The 26,487-nt window shown below is 55.1% G+C and overlaps 1 protein-coding gene across 1 annotated transcript in view; it reads left to right on the top strand.

Annotated features, from left to right (window-relative positions):
* LOC139253260 (plasma membrane calcium-transporting ATPase 3-like) overlaps positions 1-26,487 on the top strand; it is a 144,689-nt gene that overhangs the window by 36,304 nt on the left and 81,898 nt on the right. Inside the window, 7 exon segments of the mRNA XM_070873472.1 lie at positions 1,541-1,582; positions 3,182-3,346; positions 5,971-6,185; positions 7,981-8,223; positions 12,122-12,363; positions 14,667-14,901; positions 21,177-21,356. Coding sequence (XP_070729573.1) covers positions 1,541-1,582; positions 3,182-3,346; positions 5,971-6,185; positions 7,981-8,223; positions 12,122-12,363; positions 14,667-14,901; positions 21,177-21,356 — 1,322 coding nt within the window.

The raw sequence follows: 26,487 nt of genomic DNA, 5'->3' as shown, positions 1-26,487 counted from the left end.
ATTGGGGAGAAGGTGGGTAGGAGGGGTATTGGGGAGAAGGTGAGTAGGAGGGGGTATTGGGGAGAAGGTGGGTAGGAGGGGTATTGGGGAGAAGGTGGGTAGGAGGGGTATTGGGGAGAAGGTGGGTAGGAGGGGTATTGGGGAGAAGGTGAGGAGGAGAGGTATTGGGAAGTAGGTGGGTAGGAGGGGTATTGGGGAGAAGGTGGGTAGGAGGGGTATTGGGGAGAAGGTAGGGTTGAGGGGTATTGGGGAGAAGGTGTGTAGGAGGGGTATTGGGGAGAAGGTGGTTAGGAGGGGTATTGGGGAGTAGGTGGGTTGGAGGGGTATTGGGGAGAAGGTGAGGAGGAGGGGGTATTGGGGAGAAGGTGGGTAGGAGGGGTATTGGGGAGAAGGTGAGGAGGGGTATTGGGAAGAAGGTGGGTAGGAGGGGTATTGTGGAGAAGGTGGGTGGGTGGGGTATTGGGGAGTAGGTGGGTAGGAGGGGTATTGGGGAGAAGGCGGGTAGGAGGGGTATTGGGGAGTAGGTGGGTAGGAGGGGTATTGGGGAGAAGGTGGGTAGGAGGGGTATTGGGGAGAAGGTGAGGAGGAGGGGTATTGGGGAGAAGGTGTGTAGGAGGGGTATTGGGGAGTAGGTGGGTAGGAGGGGTATTGGGGAGAAGGCGGGTAGGAGGGGTATTGGGGAGTAGGTGGGTAGGAGGGGTATTGGGGAGAAGGTGAGGAGGAGGGGTATTGGGGAGAAGGTGTGTAGGAGGGGTATTGGGGAGTAGGTGGGTAGGAGGGGTATTGGGGAGAAGGTGGGTAGGAGGGGTATTGTGGAGAAGGTGGGTAGGCGGGGTATTGGGGAGTAGGTGGGTAGGAGGGGTATTGGGGAGAAGGCGGGTAGGAGGGGTATTGGGGAGTAGGTGGGTAGGAGGGGTATTGGGGAGTAGGTGGGTAGGAGGGGTATTGGGGAGAAGGTGGGGTTGAGGGAGATGGGGAGAGAGTTCGATGAGACTATGAGAAATGGGACGAGTTCTGTTGACCCTTCTGACGGATCTGTTGCTAAAACTCCTTGGATCTGGGCGTTGGGGGCCAGGATATCCGACCTGGGGCCCGATCGTGACAATGCGGTACCAATAGTACAGGCGGTGCGGTGCGGTTGGAGGGGGGTCTGTGTCTGGGGAAGGGGTTGACCAGTTATGGTGTCCGGAGCAATGCTGACAACTGAATGGGCACTCCGTGTCATCGCTGCACAGACCGGGCGCTCGTACTGCAGCCCGTTTGGCCAACCGATCGGCAGAAAGACCCCGCCCACTCCCTCCCCAAGGAGTCACCCCGCTGAGAAAGGGTTTCGTGAGCGACAAGCTGAGAACTTCCATCCTTCCGAACTCCACCTCCCACAACAGCTCCTTGACGTTCGAGAGGGCTCTTTCTGTCTCTCTTTTCGTGTGTCCTGTGTGTGTTTGCTCCTGTGTTTTCTCCCGCTGTCTCGTCTGGTGGATCTTCTAGTTTTCAAGCTCTTTTTGTCTTTTTTTTCTCGTTTCCTTTCTCCCCGTTTCAGGCAAACTGCAAGAGGTGGCTATGGAGGCCAGTCAAACCAAAGGTAATGATTGTGTTTGAGCGAGAGAGAACGAGCGATGTACACTGAACGCAGGGGACCCTAGCAAGGGCAGCGTTCCTTCCTGCCTGGGGGGGGGCAACCAATCCTTCAGGATTGTCTCTGCGTCTCTCGGAATTAACGTTTAATGTCAAGGCCACTCCTGTCGGAGGGGCGGTACTGAGGGAGCGCCGCACTATTGGAGGGGCAGTACTGAGGGAACGCTGCACTGTCGGAGGGGCGGTACTGAGGGAGCGCCGCACTGTTGGACGGGCAGTACTGAGGGAGCGCCGCACTGTCGGAGGGGCGGTACTGAGGGAACGCTGCACTGTCGGAGGGACGGTACTGAGGGAGCCCCGCACTGTCGGAGGGGCGGTACTGAGGGAGTGCCGCACTGCGCTGTCGGAGGGGCGGTACTGAGGGAGCGCCGCACTGCACTATTGGAGGGGCAGTACTGAGGGAGTGCCGCACTGTCGGAGGGGCAGTACTGAGGGAGTGTCGCACTGTCGGAGGGGCAGTACTGAGGGAACGCTGCACTGTCGGAGGGACGGTACTGAGGGAGCCCCGCACTGTCGGAGGGGCGGTACTGAGGGAGCGCCGCACTGCACTATTGGAGGGGCAGTACTGAGGGAGTGCCGCACTGTTGGAGGGGCAGTACTGAGGGAGTGCCGCACTGTCGGAGGGGCGGTACTGAGGGAGTGCCGCACTGTCGGAGGGGCGGTACTGAGGGAGCCCCGCACTGTCGGAGGGGCGGTACTGAGGGAGCCCCGCACTGTCGGAGGGGCGGTACTGAGGGAGCGCCGCACTGTCGGAGGGGCGGTACTGAGGGAGTGCCGCACTGTCGGAGGGGCGGTACTGAGGGAGCGCCGCACTGTCGGAGGGGCGGTACTGAGGGAGCGCCGCACTGTCGGAGGGGCCGTCTTTCAGATGAGACATTAAACCGAGGCCCCCGTCTGCCCTCTCGGGTGGATGTAAAAGATCCCGGGGCCACTATTGGAAGAAGAGTAGGGGGAGTTCTCCCCGGTGTCCTGGGGCCGATATTTATCCCTCGACCAACATCACTAAAACAGAGGATCTGGGACATTATCACAGCGCTGTGTGTGGGAGCTTGCTGTGCGCAAATTGGCGTTTCGCACAATATAGCAGTGAGTGCACTCAAAGAACAGTCCTTCATTGGCCGTAACGCGCTTTAGGACGTCCGGTGGTCGTGAAAGGCGCTGTACAAATGCACGTCTTTCATTCCTTCTTACTCCACTCCTTCTTTTCTCGTTAGCCTGTGACGTTTGCCCTCTGACCTCTTTTCAATGCTCCTCCCTGGCTGGTGGGTCCTGCGCCCTTTCCCCTCTGACCTCTCCCCTCCACCCCGGCTGGTGGGACCCCGCGACCTTTCCACTCTGACCTCCCCATTCCTCCGCGGCCGGTGTGGGGGGGGCCCGCGACCTTTCTCCTCTGACCCCTCCATTCCTCCCCGGCCGGTGGGGGGTGGGGGGGGGGGCCCGCGACCTTTCCCCTCTGACCTCCCGCCTCCCACGCGAAACGCTCCGCGAGCCTTGGGACGCGGGAGTGCCGCTCGCTCACGCCAACCATTCTCTGTCCCGCCCGCAGCCAAGAAACAGGACGGCGCCATTGCCATGGAGATGCAGCCGCTGAAGAGCGCTGAGGGGGGAGAGGTGGATGAGCGGGAGAAGAGGAAGTCCCACGTGCCCAAGAAGGAGAAGTCGGTCCTGCAGGGAAAGCTGACCAAGTTGGCCGTGCAGATCGGCAAAGCGGGTAAGCAACAATCAGCAGCACGAGACGCCGTGACTTCCATTCGGCGGGAATCGGGGACAGTTCTCCTTAGAGCAGAGAAGGTCCAGGGGAGATTGGCCAGAATGGTCTCGGGGATGAGGAACTTCAGTGACATGTCGAGACTGGAGAAATTGGGGTTGTTCTCCTTGGAGCAGAGAAGGTCCAGGGGAGATTGGCCAGAATGGTCTCGGGGATGAGGAACTTCAGTGACATGTCGAGACTGGAGAAATTGGGGTTGTTCTCCTTAGAGCAGAGAAGATCCAGGGGAGATTGGCCAGAATGGTCTCGGGGAAGAGGAACTTCAGTGACATGTCGAGACTGGAGAAATTGGGGTTGTTCTCCTTGGAGCAGAGAAGGTCCAGGGGAGATTGGCCAGAATGGTCCCGGGGATGAGGAACCTCAGTGACATGTCGAGACTGGAGAAACTGGGGTTGTTCTCCTTGGAGCAGAGAAGGTCCAGGGGAGATTGGCCAGAATGGTCCCGGGGATGAGGAACTTCAGTGACGTGTCGAGACTGGAGAAGCTGGGGTTGTTCTCCTTGGAGCAGAGAAGGTCCAGGGGAGATTGGCCAGAATGGTCCTGGGGATGAGGAACTTCAGTGACATGTCAAGACTGGAGAAACTGGGGTTGTTCTCCTTGCAGCAGAGAAGGTCCAGGGGAGATTTATTAGAGATGTTCAAAATTATGAGGGTTTCTGTTCGAGTAGACCGGCAGAAACTGTTCCCAGGGGAAGGAGGGTCGGTAATCAGCATCCCAGAGTACTTAAGGAAGTGGCCCTAGAAATAGTGGATGCATTGGTGATCATGTTCCAACAGTCTATCGACTCTGGATCAGTTCCTATGGACTGGAGGGTAGCTAATGTAACACCACTTTTTAAGAAAGAAGGGAGAGAGAAAGCGGGTAATTATAGACCGGTTAGCCTGACATCAGTAATGGGGAAAATGTTGGAATCAATTATTAAAGATGAAATAGCAGCACATTTGGAAAGCAGTGACAGGATCGGTCCAAGTCAGCATGGATTTATGAAGGAGAAATCATGCTTGACAAATCTTCTGGAATTTTTTGAGGATGTAACTAGTAGAGTGGACAAGGGAGAACCAGTGGATGTGGTGTATTTGGACTTTCAAAAGGCTTTTGACAAGGTCCCACACAAGAGATTGGTGTGCAAAATCAAAGCACATGGTATTGGGGGTAATGTACTGACGTGGATAGAGAACTGGTTGGCAGACAGGAAGCAGAGAGTCGGATAAACGGGTCCTTTTCAGAATGGCAGGCAGTGACTAGTGGAATGCCGCAGTGCTCAGTGCTGGGACCCCAGCTATTTACAATATACATTAATGATTTAGACGAAGGAATTGAGTGTAATATCTCCAAGTTTGCAGATGACACTAAGCTGGGAGGCGGTGTGAGCTGTGAGGAGGATGCTAAGAGGCTTCAGGGTGACTTGGACAGGTTAGGTGAGTGGGTAAATGCATGGCAGACGCAGTATAATGTGGATAAATGTGAGGTTATCCACTTTGGTGGCAAAAACACGAAGGCAGAATATTACCTGAATGGTGACAGATTAGGAAAAGGGGAGGTGCAACGAGACCTGGGTGTCATGGTTCATCAGTCATTGAAAGTTGGCATGCAGGTACAGCAGGCGGTGAAGAAGGCAAATGGTATGTTGGCCTTCATAGCGAGAGGATTTGAGTATAGGAGCAGGGAGGTCTTACTGCAGTTGTACAGGGCCTTGGTGAGGCCACACCTGGAATATTGTGTTCAGTTTTGGTCTCCTAATCTGAGGAAGGACATTCTTGCTATTGAGGGAGTGCAGCGAAGGTTCACCAGACTGATTCCCGGGATGGCAGGACTGACATATGAAGAAAGACTGGATCAACTGGGCTTGTATTCACTGGAGTTCAGAAGGATGAGAGGGGATCTCATAGAAACATATAAAATTCTGACGGGTTTAGACAGGTTAGATGCAGGAAGATTGTTCCCGATGTTGGGGAAGTCCAGAACCAGGGGTCACAGTCTAAGGATAAGGGGTAAGCCATTTAGGACCGAGATGAGGAGAAACTTCTTCACCCAGAGAATTGTGAACCTGTGGAATTCTCTACCGCAGAGAGTTGTTGAGGCCAGTTCGTTAGATATATTCAAGAGGGAGTTAGATGTGGCCCTTACGGCTAAAGGGATCAAGGGGTATGGAGAGAAAGCAGGAATGGGGTACTGAAGTTGCATGATCAGCCATGATCTTATTTCTATGTTTCTATGTTTAACTAGAGGGACACAGATTGACGATAATCGGCGATGGAACCAGAGGGGGAGATGGGGAAGAATGTGTTTACGCAGCGAGTTGTTGTGATCGGGAACGCGCTGCCTGAAAGCTCGGTCGGAGCAGATTCAATCGTGACTTTCAAACCGGGAATTGGATAAATACTGGAAGGGGAAATGTACCGGGCTGTGGGGAAAGGGGGGGGGGGAGTGTGTGGGACTGATTGGGGTCGCTCTGTCACAGAGCCGGCACAGCACGGGGCTCGAAGGGCCCAATGGGATCCTCCTGTGCGGCGAAGGTCTTTTCGTTACAGATCACCGAGAGTTTCTCTTTTCGCCTCCGTTTGCAGGTTTGGTGATGTCCGCCATAACAGTCATCATCCTGGTGTTAAACTTTGTGATCCAGACCTTCTGGATCGAAGGGAATGTCTGGGTGATGGAATGCACACCGGTCTACGTGCAATACTTCGTCAAGTTTTTCATCATCGGAGTGACCGTGTTGGTGGTGGCCGTTCCTGAGGGTCTTCCGCTGGCCGTCACCATATCCTTAGCCTACTCCGTCAAGGTGAGTGCCCCTTTAAGAGAAGCGCTCCCTCAATACTGCCCCTCCGACAGTGCGGCGCTCCCTCAGTACTGCCCCTCCGACAGTGCGGTGTTCCCTCAGTACTGCCCCTCCGACAGTGCGGCGCTCCCTCAGTACTGCCCCTCCGACAGTGCAGCACTCCCTCAGTACTGCCCCTCCGACAGTGCGGTGCTCCCTCAGTACTGCCCCTCCGACAGTGCGGTGTTCCCTCAGTACTGCCCATCCGACAGTGCGGCACTCCCTCAGTACTGCCCCTCCGACAGTGCGGCGCTCCATCAGTACTGCCCCTCCGACAGTGCGGCGCTCCCTCAGTACTGCCCCTCCGACAGTGCGGCACTCCCTCAGTACTGCCCCTCCGACAGTGCGGTGTTCCCTCAGTACTGCCCCTCCGACAGTGCGGCACTCCCTCAGTACTGCCCCTCCGACAGTGCGGCGCTCCATCAGTACTGCCCCTCCGACAGTGCGGCGCTCCCTCAGTACTGCCCCTCCGACAGCGCAGTACGGCACTCCCTCAGTACTGCCCCTCCGACAGTGCGGCGCTCCCTCAGTACTGCCCCTCCGACAGTGCGTTGTTCCCTCAGTACTGCCCCTCCGACAGTGCGTTGCTCCCTCAGTACTGCCCCTCCGACAGTGCGGCGCTCCCTCAGTACCGCCCCTCCGACAGTGCGGCGCTCCCTCAGTACTGCCCCTCCGACAGTGCGGCGCTCCCTCAGTACCGCCCCTCCGACAGTGCGGCACTCCCTCAGTACCGCCCCTCCGACAGTGCGGCGCTCCCTCAGTACCGCCCCTCCGACAGTGCGGAGCTCCCTCAGTACCGCCCCTCCGACAGTGCGGCGCTCCCTCAGTACCGCCCCTCCGACAGTGCGGCACTCCCTCAGTACCGCCCCTGCGACAGTGCGGCACTCCCTCAGTACCGCCCCTCCGACAGTGCGGCACTCCCTCAGTACCGCCCCTCCGACAGTGCGGCACTCCCTCAGTACTGCCCCTCCGACAGTGCGGCGCTCCCTCAGTACCGCCCCTCCGACAGTGCGGCACTCCCTCAGTACCGCCCCTCCAACAGTGCGGCACTCCCTCAGTACCGCCCCTCCGACAGTGCAGCACTCCCTCAGTACTGCCCCTCCGACAGTGCGGCACTCCCCCAGTACTGCCCCTCCGACAGTGCGGCGCTCCCTCAGTACCGCCCCTCCGACAGTGAGGGGCTCCCTCAGTACTGCCCCTCCGACAGTGCGGCGTTCCCTCAGTACTGCCCCTCCGACAGTGCGGTGCTCCCTCAGTACTGCCCCTCCGACAGTGCGGAGCTCCCTCAGTACCGCCCCTCCGACAGTGAGGGGCTCCCTCAGTACTTCCCCTCCGACAGTGCGGTGCTCCCTCAGTACTGCCCCTCCGACAGTGCGGCGCTCCCTCAGTACCGCCCCTCCGACAGTGAGGGGCTCCCTCAGTACTGCCCCTCCGACAGTGCGGCGCTCCCTCAGTACCGCCCCTCCGACAGTGCGGCGCTCCCTCAGTACCGCCCCTCCGACAGTGCGGCGCTCCCTCAGTACCGCCCCTCCGACAGTGCGGCGCTCCCTCAGTACCGCCCCTCCGACAGTGCGGCGCTCCCTCAGTACTGCCCCTCCGACAGTGCGGAGCTCCCTCAGTACCGCCCCTCCGACAGTGCGGACCGGAAGGGAGCAGAGCACCCAGCTACCCGCTGGGACCCCGGGGGAGGGGGTGGGGTTGACAGTCGGAGGTCTTGTTATGCCCAGCGATCCTTGGTGCTCCGTTTTGGTTTTTCCAGAAAATGATGAAGGACAATAATCTGGTGCGACACCTGGACGCCTGCGAGACGATGGGAAACGCCACGGCAATTTGCTCGGACAAGACGGGTACCTTGACAACCAACCGCATGACTGTGGTCGAGGCCTTTGTGGGTGACGTGTTCTACAAGGAGATCCCAGCACCCAACAGTGTCCCGACCAAAATCTTGGACCTTTTGTCGCATGCCATTGCCATCAACTGCGCCTATACCACCAAGTTACTGGTAAGCGACCGGGTACTGGCGACGGGGGCACTGGTTGCCCTGGAGGGCGCAGATGGAGTTGTCCGTTCGGCCCACACGCATTAACCCACCCCCTGCAAGATTGGCGGCTGTGCCTTCAACTGCCTGGGTCCCAAGCTCTGGAACTCCCTCCCTAAACCTCTCCGCCTCTCTCTCCTCCTTTACATAGAAACATAGACAATAGGAGCAGGAGTCGGCCATTCGGCCCCTCGAGCCTGCACCATTCAATATGATCCTGGCTGATCCTCTATCCCAACACCATATTCCCGCTTTCTCCCCATACCCCTTGATGCCTTTTGTGTCTAGAAATTGATCCATCTCCCTCTTAAATATATTCAGTGACTTGGCCTCCACAGCCTTCTGTGGGAGAGAATTCCACAGGCTCACCACCCTCGGAGTGAAAACATTTCTCCTCATCTCGCTCCTAAATTTCCTACCCCGTATCCTGAGACTGTGAGCCCTTGTTCTAGACTTCCCAGCCCCGGGGAAAACATCCTCCCCGCATCCAGTCTGTCCAACCCCGTCAGAATTTTATACCTTTCAATGAGATCCCCTCTCATTCTTCTAAACTCCAGTGAATACAGGCCCAGTCGACCCAATCTCTCCTCATACGGCAGTCCTGCCCATCCCAGGAACCAGTCTGGTGAACCTTCGCTGCACTCCCTCTATGGCAAGTATATCCTTCCTTAGGTAAGGAGACCCAAACTGTACATAATACTCCAGGTGTGGTCTCACCGAGGCCCATTATGTAAGAAACAGGAGCAGGAGTCGGCCATTCGGCCCCTCGAGCCTGCTCCGCCATTTAATACGACCATGGCTGATCCGATCATAGTCTCAGCTCCACTTCCCTGCCCGCCCCCCATAACCCTTCACTCCCTTATCGCTCAAAAATCTGTCTATCTCCGCCTTAAATATATTCAATGACCCCAGCCTCCACAGCTCTCTGGGGCAGAGAATTCCACAGATTTACAACCCTCTGAGAGAAGTAATTCCTCCCCATCTTTCATTTAGGCACTCGTCGACGCAACATTGACTTCAACAATTTCACACCATATTATACCTTCTCTTACATCCTTATTATTTGCAACCCAGCTCTTCTCTCTTGCTATTGAGGGAGTGCAGTGAAGGTTCACCAGACTGATTCCCGGGATGGCGGGACTGACATTTGAAGAAAGACTGGATCGACTAGGCTTATACGCACTGGAATTTAGAAGAATGAGAGGGGATCTCATAGAAACATATAACATTCTGACGGGATTGGACAGGTTAGATGCAGGAAGAATGTTCCCGATGTTGGGGAAGTCCAGAACCAGGGGTCACAGTCTAAGGATAAGGGGTAAGCCATTTAGGACCGAGATGAGGAGAAACTTCTTCACTCAGAGAATTGTGAACCTGTGGAATTCTCTACCACAGAAAGTTGTTGATGCCCAGTTCGCTAGATATATTCAAGAGGGAGTTAGATGTGGCCCTTACGGCTAAAGGGTTCAAGGGGTATGGAGAGAAAGCAGGAAAGGGGGTACTGAGGGAATGATCTGCCATGATCTTATTGAATGGTGGTGCAGGCTCGAAGGGCCGAATGGCCTACTCCTGCACCTATTTTCTATGTTTCTATGTTTTTCTCTTTCCCAGGGCAGCTGGTCATGATTCCGCCATCTAGATGTATCTTTTGTTTCTTAACTTGTCCCATTACCATCTCGTTTTTTTCCCATCATCCCTTCTGCCTCTCTAATCTCTCCTGCCTTCCACCCCTTCCACCGACCTTCCCTTTTGTTCCTTCCTCCTCCTTCCCCGGCCCCTGAACTTGCGTAAGAATCTGTTGCGTCTCCAACTTTTCCAGTTCGCCATTCCAGCTCTGGAGCTTCAGGCAACCGCCCGGCCCCTCCCCACCCCATCCCCCGATTTCCATCGCTCCACCATCGGCGGCCGTGCCTTCAACCGCCTGGGCCCCGAGCTCTGGAACTCCCTCCCTCAACCTCTCCGCCTCGCTCTCTCTCCTCCTTTGAGACGCTCCTTCAAACCCAGCTCTTTGACCCAGCCTGTCCCAAAAATACCTGACTCAGGTATGGGCCCCTCGGACATTCGAGAGCCATCTCCTGCAAACATTGTCGATATCAGCATGTTATCTTTGTTATTTTGCTGTGTTTTAAGCACAATCTTTGTATTTGATCTGGGGCCTCGTTTCTCGACAGAGGAGAATGCCAAGGGGTGACCTGCTCGAGATCTTTAAGACTCTGAAGTGGTTTCGATCGGGTAGACCTAGAGGAGATGTTTCCACTAGCTGGGAGAGACCAGAACTAGAGGGCCATCGATATTAGATGCCGACGCAGTACAATGTGGATAAATGTGAGGTTATCCACTTTGGGGGCAAAAACACGAAGGCAGAATATTATCTGAATGGCGACAGATTAGGAAAAGGGGAGGTGCAACGAGACCTGGGTGTCATAGTACATCAGTCATTGAAAGTTGGCATGTAGGTACAGCAGGCGGTGAAGAAGGCAAATAGTATGTTGGCCTTCATAGCGAGAGGAATTGAGTATAGGAGCAGGGAGGTCTTACTGCAGTTGTACAGGGCCTTAGTGAGGCCCCACCTGGAATATTGTGTACAGTTTTGGTCTCCTAATCTGAGGAAGGACATTCTTGCTATTGAGGGAGTGCAGCGAAGGTTCACCAGACTGATTCCCGGGATGGCAGGACTGACATATGAAGAAAGACTGGATCGACTAGGATTATACTCATTGGAATTTAGAAGAATGAGAGGGGATCTCATAGAAACATATAAGATTCTGACGGGACTGGACAGGTTAGATGCAGGAAGAATGTTCCCGATGTTGGGGAAGTCCAGAGCCAGGGGATACAGTCTAAGGATAAGGGGTAAGCCATTTAGGACCGAGATGAGGAGAAACTTCTTCACCCAGAGAATTGTGAACCTGTGGAATTCTCTACCACAGAAAGTTGTTGAGGCCAGTTCGTTAGACATATTCAAAAGGGAGTTAGATGTGGCCCTTACGGCTAAAGGGATCAAGGGGTATGGCGAGAAAGCAGGAATGGGGTACTGAGGGAATGATCAGCCATGATCTTATTGAATGGTGGTGCAGGCTCGAAGGGCCGAATGGCCTACTCCTGCACCTATTTTCTATGTTTCTATGTGAGACCGTCACTGATAAACCCAATGGGGAATTCAGGAGAAGCATCGTTACCCAGAGAGCGGTGAGAATGTGGGACTCGCTGCCACAGGGAGGGGTGGAGGCGAATAGCAGCGATGCATTTAAGGGGAGGCTGGATAAACACACGAGGGGGAAAGGAATGGAAGGAGATGGTGATGGGGTGCGGAGAGACTGGAGAAGCCGGGGTTGTTCTCCTTGGAGCAGAGAAGGTTGAGAGGAGATTTGATCGAGGGGTTCACAATCATGAGGGGTGTGGACAGAGACAGAGAGAAACTGTTCCCATTGGTGTAAGGGCGGAGAATCAGAGGACATGGATTTAAGGCGATTGGCAGAAGAACCAAAGACCACATGAGGAAAAACGTGGTTAAGATCGGGAACGCGTTGCCTGAGAGGACGGTGGAGGCAGACTCAATCGCGGCTTTCAAAATGGAGTTGGATAAATACCTAACGGAAGTAATTTGCTGTGCTACGGGGAAAGGGCGGGGGTGTGGGACTGGCTGAGGTGCTCTTGCAGAGAGCCGGCACGGGCCCGACAGGCCCAAAGGCCCCCTGCCGTGCGGTAACCGTTCGATATGACTCCCCGATCCAAAGAACGAATCTCGTGATCGATTACTCAGCGTAAGCCTAACATCTCTCTCTCTCTCTCTCTCTCTCTCTCTCTTTCCTGACTCGGATTTTCTCCCTTCCCCCCCCCCACCCCACCAACCCCCCGACAGGCCCCGGAGATCGAAGGCGGGCTGCCTCGCCAAATCGGGAACAAGACCGAGTGCGCCCTGCTGGGATTCACGCGGGACCTGAAGCGGGACTACCAGGCCATTCGCAACCAGATCCCCGAGGAGCAGCTCTACAAGGTTTACACCTTCAACTCGATGCGCAAGTCCATGAGCACCATCATCCAGATGCCTGATGGCAACTTCCGTCTTTTCTGCAAGGGAGCCTCCGAGATTGTCCTGAAGAAGTGCGTGCTTTAGCTCTCTCGTTTGCGCGGGAGTATGGGACTAGGCCCAGTCAGCCCACTTCGGGCCTGTTACCATAGGAACGGGAGTATGGGACTAGGCCCAGTCAGCCCCCTTCGGGCCTGTTACCATAGCAACGGGAGTATGGGACTAGGCCCAGTCAGCCCCCTTCGGGCCTGTTACCATAGAAACGGGAGTATGGGACTAGGCCCAGTCAGCCCACTTCGGGCCTGTTACCATAGGAACGGGAATATGGGACTCGGCCCAGTCAGCCCACTTCGGGCCTGTTACCATAGGAACGGGAGTATGGGACTAGGCCCAGTCAGCCCACTTCGGGCCTGTTACCATAGGAACGGGAGTATGGGACTAGGCCCAGTCAGCCCACTTCGGGCCTGTTACCATAGGAACGGGAGTATGGGACTAGGCCCAGTCAGCCCACTTCGGGCCTGTTACCATAGGAACGGGAGTATGGGACTAGGCCCAGTCAGCCCCCTTCGGGCCTGTTACCATAGGAACGGGAGTATGGGAGTTGGCCCAGTCAGTCCCCTTCGGGCCTGTTACCATAGCAACGGGAGTATGGGACTAGGCCCATTCAGCCCCCTTCGGGCCTGTTACCATAGCAACGGGAGTATGGGACTAGGCCCAGTCAGCCCCCTTCGGGCCTGTTACCATAGCAACGCGAGTATGGGATTAGGCCCAGTAAGCCCCCTTCGGGCATGTTACTCTGGGAGTGTTTGATGGGGACAGTTCAGAGGGAGCTTTACTCTGTATCTAACTCCCTGTACCTGTCCTGGGAGTGTTTGATGGGACAGTGTAGAGGGAGCTTTACTCTGTATCTAACCCCCTGTACCTGCCCTGGGAGTGTTTGATGGGGACAGTGTAGAGGGAGCTTTACTCTGTATCTAACCCCGTGCTGTACCTGCCCTGGGAGTGTTTGATGGGACAGTGTAGAGGGAGCTTTACTCTGTATCTAACCCCCTGTACCTGCCCTGGGAGTGTTTGATGGGGACAGTGTAGAGGGAGCTCGACTCTGTATCTAACCCCCTGTACCTGCCCTGGGAGTGTTCGATGGGACAGTGTAGAGGAAGCTTTACTCTGTATCTAATCCCCTGTACCTGCCCTGGGAGTGTTTGATGGGGACAGTGTAGAGGGAGCTTTACTCTGTATCTAACCCCGTGCTGTACCTGCCCTGGGAGTGTTTGATGGGACAGTGTAGAGGAAGCTTTACTCTGTATCTAATCCCCTGGACCTGCCCTGGGAGTGTTTGATGGGGACAGTGTAGAGGGAGCTTTACTCTGTATCTAACCCCCTGTACCTGCCCTGGGAGTGTTCGATGGGACAGTGTAGAGGAAGCTTTACTCTGTATCTAATCCCCTGTACCTGCCCTGGGAGTGTTTGATGGGGACAGTGTAGAGGGAGCTTTACTCTGTATCTAACCCCGTGCTGTACCTGCCCTGGGAGTGTTTGATGGGACAGTGTAGAGGAAGCTTTACTCTGTATCTAATCCCCTGTACCTGCCCTGGGAGTGTTTGATGGGGACAGTGTAGAGGGAGTTTTACTCTGTATCTAACCCCCTGTACCTGCCCTGGGAGTGTTTGATGGGACAGTGTAGAGGGAGCTTTACTCTGTATCTAACCCCCTGTACCTGCCCTGGGAGTGTTTGATGGGACAGTGTAGAGGGAGCTTTACTCTGTATCTAACCCCGTGCTGTACCTGCCCTGGGAGTGTTTGATGGGACAGTGTAGAGGGAGCTTTACTCTGTATCTAACCCCGTGCTGTACCTGCCCTGGGAGTGTTTGATGGGACAGTGTAGAGGGAGCTTTACTCTGTATCTAACCCCCTGTACCTGCCCTGGGAGTGTTTGATGGGACAGTGTAGAGGGAGCTTTACTCTGTATCTAACCCCCTGGACCTGCCCTGGGAGTGTTTGATGGGACAGTGTAGAGGGAGCTTTACTCTGTATCTAACCCCCTGGACCTGCCCTGGGAGTGTTTGATGGGACAGTGTAGAGGGAGATTTACTCTGTATCTAACCCCCTGGACCTGCCCTGGGAGTGTTTGACGGGACAGTGTAGAGGGAGCTTTACTCTGTATCTAACCCCCTGGACCTGCCCTGGGAGTGTTTGATGGGGACAGTGTAGAGGGAGCTTTACTCTGTATCTAACCCCCTGGACCTGCCCTGGGAGTGTTTGATGGGACAGTGTAGAGGGAGCTTTACTCTGTATCTAACCCCCTGGACCTGCCCTGGGAGTGTGTGATGGGACCGAAGCGGTGACTGATTGACGTGGTGCTCTGGCCCTTCCTCAGGTGCACCAGCATTCTCGGCGCTGAAGGCGAGACCAGGACCTTCCGGCCGCTCGACCGCGATCAGATGGTGAAGAACACCATCGAGCCCATGGCGTGCAACGGGCTACGGACCATCTGCGTGGCCTATCGCGACTTGCCCGCCCTGCCGGAGCCCGACTGGGACGACGAGGTCGCGATCGTCAGCAACCTGGTGTGCCTGTGCGTTGTGGGGATCGAGGACCCTGTCCGTCCGGAGGTAACGCCCGCTCCAACCGCGCCTTCCTGCGCTCTGCCTTCCCATCGCTCTCCTGCCCTGTCCTCCCAACCTCCGGGGCCCTCAGCTGGTCCCGAACTCTGCTGCCTGTTGTGAAGCTACCTTCATCTTTTCCCTTTGTTGCTTTCAACCTCGAATTACACGCGCACTACACACACACAGGTTCACAATTCTCCGAGTGAAGAAGTTTCTCCTCATCTCGGTCCTAAATGGCTTACCCCTTACCCTTAGACTGTGACCCCTGGTTCTGGACTTCCCCAACATCGGGAACATTCTTCCCGCATCTAACCTGTCCAGTCCCGTCAGAATTTTATATGTTTCTATGAGATCCCCTCTCATTCTTCTAAATTCCAGTCATTATAAGCTTTGTCGATCCTGTATTTCTTGATAGGTCAGTCCAGCCATCCCGGGAATCAGTCTGGTGAACCTTCGCTGCACTCCCTCAGTAGCAAGAATGTCCTTCCTCAGATTAGGAGACCAAAACTGAACACAATATTCCAGGTGAGGCCTCACCAAGGCCCTGTACAACTGCAGTAAGACCTCCCTGCTCCTATACTCAAATCCTCTCGCTATGAAGGCCAACATGCCATTTGCCTTCTTCACCGCCTGCTGTACCTGCATGGCCAACTTTCAATGACTGATGAACCATGACACCCAGGTCTCGTTGCACCTCCCCTTTTCCTAATCTGTCACTATTCAGATAATATTCTGCCTTCCTGTTTTTGCCACCAAAGTGGATAACCTCACATTTATCCCCATGATACTGCATCTGCCATGCATTTGCCCACTCACCTAACCTGTCCAAGTCACCCTGCAGCCTCTTAGTGTCCTCCTCACAGCTCACACTGCCACCCAGCTTAGTGTCGTCTGCAAACTTGGAGATATTACACTCAATTCCTTCGTCTAAATCATTGATATATATTGTAAACAGCTGGGGTCCCAGCACTGAACCCTGCGGCACCCCACTAGTCACTGCCTGCCATTCTGAAAAGGACCCGTTTATCCCGACTCTCTGCTTCCTGTCTGCCAACCAGTTCTCTATCCACGTCAGTACATTACCCCCAAGACCATGTGCTTTGATTTTGCACACCAATCTCTTGTGTGGGACCTTGTCCAAAGCCTTGCATAGTAACAAAGGTACACTCAAATACTTCATCGAAGCGAGGATGACTTGCTCCCACGCCAAAAGGGATGAGTTCACAGGTGTTCCAATGACGGACCTAATATTCCAGATCCCGAACTACATCCTGAACGGCGGGAGATGCCTGTGGCTGGATTGTTTTAACGTGGGGTGACCGTTGTACACCAGCCACCACACGGGGCTTGACAGAGCGAGGTCTGGGTCCAGGGGCAAGGGTCAACCAGGACGACTGGAGACCAGCTCTGCTGCACGGGCCCAGTGCGCCCACATATCGCACACAGTGTGGGCTGGGCCCCCGTGCTGACCCCTGGGCCCTCGGCTCCCCTGGGCCCCCCCGATCACGTCCCTCCACAGTCTCTCGCCGCTCCTTCGCCCCCCCCGACCTGCTGTACCTGCCCGCGCTCCGATCACCGCCCTGGGCCTTGGTGACGTCACTCTCCGCTCGCGCTGTGTCTCGCCGTGGTACCCTGCCTCGCTGCCCCTGGCCGCTGATGCTTTCCCGCAGGTGGGGGCCTCAAACCTCAAACCCTTAACAGGCAGACAAGCGACCAGCCGCTCATTATCCCGAAGTCACGTCTCACTGCCACAAATCGACCCCCACCATGATGTCCTGTCAACACACAGGTGATCAGAGAGACACACTTCAATGGCGAAATGGCTCCATCTCGTCCAGCTGCCTGTTCCGGTCCAAACACCCGCTTTTTAATCCAAACTTCAAACTTCAACTAGGAACCCTTTCGATATCGCCGCGCTGCGCCGAAGCAAAGCCTTTCAGAAATGCAGGCTGGCGCTCCCACACTGCTCCCGTGTCCGAACTCGCACTCCGTCCCGTTTCCCCCATCGATGCCCTGTGCTCGCTGACCAACGTTGGCAACCGGTCCGTCAGCGCCTCCATTTCAAAATCCTCCTCACCTTCATCGCGGCCCTGGACAACGTGGACCATTCCCCATACCTCGGGAGCCTCCTATCAACAAGGGCAGACATCGGCGACGAGGTCCAACACCGTCTCCAGTGCGCCAGAGCAGCCTTCGGCCGCCCGAGGAAAAGAGTGTTCGAAGACCAGGCCCTCAAATCCACCAGCAGGCTCATGGTCTACAGGGCTGTAGTGATACCCGCCCTCCTGTATGGCTCAGAGTCATGGACCATGTACAGTAGACACCTCAAGTCGCTGGAGAAATAGAAAGATAGACATGTACAGCGCAGAAGGAGGCCATTCCGGCCCATCGTGTCCGCGCCGGCCGACAAAGAGCCGCCCGGCCCTCGGTCAGCAGCCCTGAAGGTTACATATAAACCCATGAACAATGGTGGAAAGGCACCCGGCCCAACCAGTCCGCCCCACACAACTGCGACACCCCTCACACGGAAACATTCTACACTCCTCCCCAACCGGAGCCATGTGATCTCCTGGGAGAGGCAAAAACCTGATCAAAACCCAGGCCAATTTAGGGAGAAAAAATCTGGGAAAATTCCTCTCCGACCCACCCAGGCGATCGACACTAGCCCAGGAGATCACCCTGGCCGTATTCTATTCCCTGCAGTACTTACCGTTATATCTGCTCCATCCAACAAAAGGTCATCCAGTCTAATCCCACTAGATGATACCACCAACGCTGTCTCCGCAAGATCCTGCAAATCCCCTGGGAGGACAGACGCACCAACGTTAGCGTCCTCGACCAGGCCCAACATCCCCAGCATCGAAGCACTGACCACACTCGACCAGCTCCGCTGGGCAGGGCCACATTGTCCGCATGTCCCCGACACAAGACTCCCAAAGCGAGCGCTCTACTCGGAACTCCTTCACGGCAAACGAGCCAAAGGTGGGCAGAGGAAACGTTACAGGGACCACCCTCAAAGCCTCCCTGATAAAGTGCAACATCCCCACCGACACCTGGGAGTCCCTGGGCCCAAAGACCAGTCCGCCCTGAGTGGAGGAAGTGCATCCGGGAGGGCGCTGAGCACCTCGAGTCTCGTCGCCGAGAGCGTGCAGAAACCAAGCGCAGGCAGCGGAAGGAGCGTGCGGCAAACCAGTCCCACCCTCCCCTTCCTTCAACCACTGTCTGTCCCACCCTGTGACAGGGACTGTGGTTCCCGTATTGGACTGTTCAGCCACCTGAGGACTCGTGTTAAGAGTGGAAGCAAGTCTTCCTCGATTCCGAGGGACTGCCTGTGATGATGAATCTCCTCCAGCCCCTACAACCCTTCAAGATCTCTGCAGTCCTCTAATTCTGTCCTCTTGCATATCTCCCGATTACCATCGTTCCACCATTGCCTCCTTGGGCCCTAATCTCTGGAGATCCCTCTCTGAACCTGTCTGTCTCTCCCTTCTTCCTTAAGACTCTCCTTAAAATCTACCTCTTTGACCAAGCTTCGAAACTTAACTGGACCAGCCACATAAATACTGTGGCCACAAGAGCGGGTCAGAGGCTGGGTATTCTGCAGCCAGTGTCTCACCTCCTGACTCCCCAAAGCCTCTCCACCATCTACAACCCACAAGTCAGGAGTGTGATGGAACACTCCCCACTTGCCTGGATGAGTTGCAGCTCCAACAACACTCGAGAAGCTCGACACCATCCAGGACAAAGCAGCCCCGCTCGATGGGCCCCGCTCCCCACCACCTCCAACACTCCCTCCCTCCACCACCGGCGCACCGTGGCTGCAGTGTGCACCGTCCACAAGATGCACCGCGGCAACTCGCCAAGGCTTCTTCGGCCCACCTCCCAAACCCGCGACCTCTACCGCCCAGAAGGTCAAGGGCAGCAGGTCCATGGGAACACCATCACCTCCACGTTCCCCTCCCAGTCACACACCATCCCTCGACTTGGAAATATATCGGCCGTTCCTCCATCGTCGCTGGGTCCCAATCCTGGAACTCCCTCCCTAACAGCACTGTGGGAGCACCTTCACCACACGGACTGCAGCGGTTCAAGAAGGGGGCTCACCACCACCTTCTCAAGGGAATTAGGGACGGGCAATAAATGCCGGCCTTGCCAGCGAGGCCCACAACCCAGGAACGAATAATAACCAAGCTTTTATCATCAGTCCTAATATCTCCTTATGTGGCTCGGTGTCATATTTAAGTCTGATTTCCCCTCCAGGGAAACACCTCATGCTGTTTTACTACATTAAAGGTGCTATATAAGTGTAAGTTGTTGTTATTGACCAGAAAAAAAACGTTCATTTCCATCGTACCTTCCACAGCCCCAATGTCCCTAATCGCTTTCGAACCAAGGACGTCTTTTGAAGTGTCGTCAGTGCTGTAATCATAGAACCACACAGCACAGGAGGATCCCACTGGGCCCCTCGAGCCCCGTGCTGTGCCGGCCCGGTGACAGAGCGACCCCAATCAGTCCCACACTCCCCCCTGCCCTTTCCCCACAGCCCCGGCACATTTCCGCTCCCAGTATTTATCCAATTCCCGGTTTGAAAGTCACGATTGAATCTGCTCCGACCGAGCTTTCAGGCAGCGCGTTCCCGATCACAACCCTTCCACGTTTTCAACACCTCGATTAACTCTCCCCTTAACCTTCTCTGCTCTAAGGAGAATAATCCCAGCATCTCCAGTCTCTCCACGTAACCAACACTCCCTGACAGCGGAATAATGTCGTCCTGATCAAGGAGATGCGACTTCAGTTTACATGAGATATATGTTACAGAACATCAGAAACAGGAGCAGGAGTCGGCCATTCGGCCCCTCGAGCCTGCTCCGCCATTTAATACGATCATGGCTGATCCGATCATGGACCCAGCTCCACTTCCCTGCCCGTCCCCTTATCCCCTTATCGGTTAAGAAACTGTCTATCTCTGTCTTAAATATATTCAATGTCCCGGCTTCCACAGCTCTCTGAGGCAGCGAATTCCACAGATTTACAACCCTCTGAGAGAAAAAATTCCTCCTCATCTCAGTTTTAAATGGGCGGCCCCTTATTCTGAGACCATGCCCCCTAGTTCTAGTCTCCCCCATCAGTGGAAACATCCTCTCTGCATCCACCTTGTCAAGCCCCCCTCATAATCTTATACGTTTCGATAAGATCACCTCTCATTCTTCTGAACTCCAATGAGTAGAGGCCCAACCTCCTCAACCTTTCCTCATAAGTCAACCCCCTCATCCCCGGAATCAACCGAGTGAACCTTCTCTGAACTGCCTCCAAAGCAAGTATATCCTTTCGTAAATACGGAAACCAAAACTGCACGCAGTACTCCAGGCGTGGCCTCACCAATACCCTGTATAACTGGAGCAAGACTTCCCTGCTTTTATACTCCATCCCCCTTTGCAATAAAGGCCAAGATACCATTGGCCTTCCTGATCACTTGCTGTACCTGCATACTAACCTTTTGTGTTTCATGCACAAGTAACCCCCAGGTCCCGCTGTACTGCAGCACTTTGCAAGCTTTCTCCATTTAAATAATAACTTGCTCTTTGATTTTTTTCTGCCAAAGTGCATGACCTCACACTTTCCCACATTATACTCCATCTGACAAATTTTTGCCCACTCACTGAGCCTGTCTGTGTCCTTTTACAGATTTTGTGTCCTCCTCACACATTGCTTTTCCTCCCATCGTTGTATCATCAGCAGAGAAGATCCGGGGGGAGCTTGACCAGAATGGTCCCGTGGATGAGGGCCTTCAGTGACGGGGAGGGACTGGAGAAGCCGGGGTTGTTCCCCTCGGAGCAGAGAAGGTTGAGGGGAGATTTAATCGAGGTGTTCACAATCACGAGGGGTTTTGATTGAGTCGATCGGGAGAAGCTGTTCCCTGGGGGCAGGAGGGTGGGTAACCAGAGGGACACAGATTGACGATAATCGGCGATGGAACCAGAGGGGGAGATGGGGGGAGAATGTGTTTACGCAGCGAGTTGTTGTGATCGGGAACGCGCTGCCTGAAAGCTCGGTCGGAGCAGATTCAATCGTGACTTTCAAACTGGGAAATTGGATAAATACTGGGAGGGGAAATGTGCCGGGGCTGTGGGGAAAGGGCAGGGGGGGGAGTGTGGGACTGATTGGGGTCGCTCCGTCACTGAGCCGGCACAGCACGGGGCTCGAGGGGCCCAATGGGATCCTCCTGTGCCGTACGATGTTCTGGTTTATTTGCCCTTCATAATTCAGTTATTTTTCTGTAGGTCCCAGACGCCATCCGAACGTGCCAGCGAGCTGGTATCACTGTCCGCATGGTGACGGGCGACAACATCAGCACCGCGCGGGCTATCGCGGCTAAGTGTGGTATCCTTCTACCCGGGGAGGACTTCCTGTGCATTGAGGGCAAAGAGTTCAACACCCGGATTCGGAATGAGAAGGGCGAGGTGAGAGACTCAACGGCTCACCACCCACACTCGCGCAAAAAAATCCCATCTCTCTCTCTCACACGTTCTTTTCTTCCTGCTCCAGATAGACTAAGTCCTCTAACGCTCTCCTGATCCAGATATCCCAGGTCCTCTAACGCTCTCCTGATCCAGATATCCCAGGTCCTCTAACCTTCTCCTGATCCAGATATCCCAGGTCTTTCAATCTTCTCCTGATCCAGATATCCCAGGTCCTCTAACCTTCTCCTGATCCAGATATCCCAGGTCTTTCAATCTTCTCCTGCTCCAGATATCCCAGGTCTTTCAATCTTCTCCTGCTCCAGATATCCCAGGTCATCTAACCTTCTCCTGCTCCAGATATTCCAGGTCCTCTAACCTTCTCCTGATCCAGATATCCCAGGTCCTCTAACCTTCTCCTGATCCAGATATCCCAGGTCTTTCAATCTTCTCCTGCTCCAGATATCCCAGGTCATCTAACCTTCTCCTGCTCCAGATATCCCAGGTCCTCTAACCTTCTCCTGATCCAGATATCCCAGGTCCTTCAATCTTCTCCTGCTCCAGATATCCCAGGTCATCTAACCTTCTCCTGATCCAGATATCCCAGGTCCTCTAACCTTCTCCTGATCCAGGTATCCCAGGTCCTCTAACCTTCTCCTGATCCAGATATCCCAGGTCCTCTAACCTTCTCCTGATCCAGATATCCCAGGTCCTCTAACCTTCTCCTGATCCAGATATCCCAGGTCCTCTAACCTTCTCCTGATCCAGATATCCCAGGTCCCCTAACCTTCTCCTGCTCCAGATATCCCAGGTCATCTAACCTTCTCCTGCTCCAGATATCCAAGGTCCCCTAACCTTCTCCTGATCCAGATATCCCAGATCCCCTAACCTTCTCCTGATCCAGATATCCCAGGTCCCCTAACCTTCTCCTGCTCAAGATATCCCAGGTCCCCTAACCTTCTCCTGATCCAGATATCCCAGGTCCCCTAACCTTCTCCTGATCCAGATATCCCAGGTCCCCTAACCTTCTCCTGATCCAGATATCCCAGGTCCCCTAACCTTCTCCTGCTCCAGATATTCCAGGTCCTCCAACGCTCTCCTGGCCGGTCTCCCACCTTCCACCCTCCATAAACTTCAGCTCATCCAGAACTCGGCAGCCCCCGTGTCCTAACTCGCACCGAGTCCCACTCACCCATCACCCACTGTGCTCACTGCCCCGTGCCCTAACTCACACCGAGTCCCACTCACCCATCCCCCCCTGTGCTCACTGCCCCGTGTCCTAACTCGCACCAAGTCCCACTCACCCATCACCCCTGTGCTCACTGACCCGTGTCCTAACTCGTACCGAGTCCCGCTCACCCATCACCCCCTGTGCTCACTGCCCCGTGTCCTAACTCTCACCGAGTCCCGCTCACCCATCACCCACTGTGCTCACTGCCCCGTGTCCTAACTCGCACCGAGTCCCGCTCACCCATCACCCACTGTGCTCACTGCCCCGTGTCCTAACTCGCACCGAGTCCCGCTCACCCATCACCCACTGTGCCCACTGCCCCGTGTCCTAACTCGTACCGAGTCCCGCTCACCCATCACCCCTGTGCTCACTGCCCAGTGTCCTAACTCGCACCGAGTCCCACTCACGCATCACCCCTGTGCTCACTGCCCTGTGTCCTAACTCACACAGAGTCCCTCTCACCCATCACCCCCTGTGCTCACTGCCCCGTGTCCTAACTCGCACCGAGTCCCGCTCACCCATCACCCCCTGTGCTCACTGCCCCGTGTCCTAACTCGCACCGAGTCCCGCTCACCCATCACCCCCTGTGCTCACTGCCCCGTGTCCTAACTCGCACCGAGTCCCACTCACCCATCACCCCCTGTGCTCACTGCCCCGTGTCCTAACTCGCACCGAGTCCCACTCACCCATCACCCCCTGTGCTCACTGCCCCGTGTCCTAACTCGCATCGAGTCCCACTCACCCATCCCCCCCTGTGCTCACCGCCCCGTGTCCTAACTCGCACCGAGTCCCACTCACCCATCACCCCATGTGCCCCGTGTCCTAACTCGCACCGAGTCCCACTCACCCATCACCCCCAGTGCTTACTGACACGTGTCCTAACTCGCACCCAGTCCCACTCACCCATCACCCCCTGTGCTCACCGACCTACCTTGGCTCCCGGTTCGACAACGCCTCGATTTCAAAATTCTCATCAAGTCCCACCATGATCTCCTCATCCCCCCACCATGCCCCCCCATCTCTGTAACCACCTGCATCCCCTACAACCCTCCTGCGATCTCTGCGTTGATCCAATTCCGGTCTCTTGCACATACCCCTCGCCCCCATTTCCATCGCTCTGCCATCGGTGGCCATGCTTTCAGCTGCCTGGGGCCCCGGGGCTCTGGATTTCCCTCCCTCAACCTCTCTGCCTCTCTCTCCTTCTTTCAGGTGACCCAACGCTGGGCCGAACAGGTCGGTTTTTCAGGAGCGTGTTAAAGAAGGAGAGAGAGGCGGAGAGCTTTAGGGAGGGCGCTCCAGAGCTCAGTATCTCCTCGATATCCCCAATATTTCCTTGTGTGGCTCGGTGTCTGAATGTTGTTGGATAATCGCTTCCAGAAAGAGCCTCAGGATGTTAACGGCTCGACATAAATGCACGTTGAAGGAGTGGGGTGATGGGAGTGGGTCAGATTCGGAAGAGCGGACATGGGACGTACGGGAGAGAGCGTTTCTGGGATAAGGGCATCGAAGGGTGACACACTGTAAGATTTCTAAATCCCTGGCATTAAATTGACAGCAAGAACGATTCTTTTAAAACAATTTTGAATCGTTTATTAAAACGCACACGTGCACATCTATCAGAGAAACAACAGTCCTTAGCTATCCTACAGATCTATTTAGTTACAACAGATACAGTGATGTTACAATTAAAAGACGGTATAAAAATTTATACTCAACTTCCCTCTGGCAAAGCTGGGGATGTTGGCCTGGATGAGGACGCTAACGTTGGTGCATCTGTTCTCCGCAAGATCCTGCAAATCCCCCGGGAGGACAGACACACCAACGTTAGCGTCCTCGACCAGGCCCAACATCCCCAGCATCGAAGCACTGACCACACTCGACCAGCTCCGCTGGGCAGGGCCCACATTGTCCGCATGTCCCCCCAGACACGAGACTCCCCAAAGCAAGCGCTCTACTCGGAACTCCTTCACGGGCAAACGAGCCAAAGGTGGGCAGAGGGAACGTTACAAGGGGACCACCCTCAAAGCCTCCCTGATAAAGTGCAACATCCCCCACCGACACCTGGGAGTCCCTGGGCCCAAAGACCAGTCCTGCCCTAAGTGGAGGGAGTGCATCCGGGAGGGGCGCTGAGCACCTCGAGTCTCGTCGCCGAGAGCGTGCAGAAACCAAGCGCAGGCAGCGGAAGGAGCGTGCGGCAAACCTGTCCCACCCTCCCCTTCCCTCAACCACTGTCTGTCCCACCTGTGACAGGGACTGTGGTTCCCGTATTGGGCTGTTCAGCCACGTGAGGCCTCGTGTTAAGAGTGGAAGCAAGTCTTCCTCGATTCCGAGGGGCTGCCTGTGATGATGATTTAACACTGTAGCGTTTCTGTATAATCTACACTTTTAACATGAATGGGACTAAAGTTGCGAGCGGAGGTTTCCTGGGATGAGCGTGGGATTCCGTTGGAGAGGCCTTCTCTTCCCGTGCTGCGGAGCGCGGGAGCGTGTGAGTGCTCAGCCAATCAGGAACAGTGTTCTCAATTAATAACCATCGGAATGTCGTATCATTGCTATTAATCGGGGAAAAAAACCCAAACACACTGAACACCAAATAAAAAATAAAAAAGCACACCCCACATAATTAAAATTCATTGAAATTAAAGTTAATAAACATCTTGGAGAAAAAAAGTTTTTAAAAGTTTTTTTAAGTATGGTTTAAAATAAATTTAAAGTCGGGTTTTACACATTGAGTGCGTATTTTTTAATGTTTGTTTTAAGACTCTCACGCCTGTAAAAGTTGGCTATGCACCCGGTTTTATCAGGCGCGAGAGTTTTGAGGACATTTGACGGGCAAAGTGTGATTAAATCCCACAATCCTGCCCGTGCAAGTGTCCTCGCACCCGAGATCTGGAGGATCGATCTAGCTCCAGCTCGACCGATCGGAAAAGCTGAATTCTCTACGCATGTGCATTGTGCGCTGAAAACCGGCTTTTGTGATGCCCTCCCGGGTCCACAGACACTCCGTATGCACCCCGTACACACTCGGTACGCACCCCGTACACACCCCGTACGCACTCCGTACGCACCCTGTACACACCCCGTACACACTCGGTACACACCCCGTACACACCCCGCACACCTGTGTACACACCCTGTACACACCCCTTACACACCCCGCACACCCATGTACACACTGTGTATCCTCATACGCGCCCCGTACACGCCCCATACACACCCCATACGCACCCCGTACACGCCCCGTACACACCCCGTACGCACCCCATACAGACTCCATACACACTGCGTATACACCTCATACGCACCCCATACACACCCCATACACACTCCATACACACCCCATACACGCCCCATACACACCCCATACGCGCCCCGTACACGCCCCGTACACACCCCGTACGCACCCCATACAGACTCCATACACACTGCGTATACACCTCATACGCACCCCATACACACCCCATACACACTCCATACACACCCCATACGCGCCCCGTACACGACCCGTACACACTCCGTACACGCTCTGTACACACTGCGTATACATCCTGTACATACCCCGTACACACTCCGTACACTTTGTGCACACACCCCGTACACACCTCGTACACCCCGTGTACACACCCCGTACACACTGCGTATACACCCCGTACGCACGCCGTACGCACCCCGTACACACCCAGTACACATCCCGTACACATCATGTACACACCCCGTACACATTCCGTACACATCCCGTACACACCCCATACACAGCCCGTACACACCCTGTACACACCCTGTACACACTGCGTACACACTCTGTACACATCCCGTACACACTCCGTACACACTACGTATACACCCCATATGCACCCCGTACGCACCGCGTACACACCCCGTACACATCCCGTACACACCCTG

This window comes from Pristiophorus japonicus, unplaced genomic scaffold (assembly GCF_044704955.1).
Source record: "Pristiophorus japonicus isolate sPriJap1 unplaced genomic scaffold, sPriJap1.hap1 HAP1_SCAFFOLD_484, whole genome shotgun sequence".
Taxonomy (NCBI): domain Eukaryota; kingdom Metazoa; phylum Chordata; class Chondrichthyes; family Pristiophoridae; genus Pristiophorus; species Pristiophorus japonicus.
Note: the sequence above shows the minus strand (reverse complement) of the source record. Positions and strands in the feature narration are given on the sequence as shown.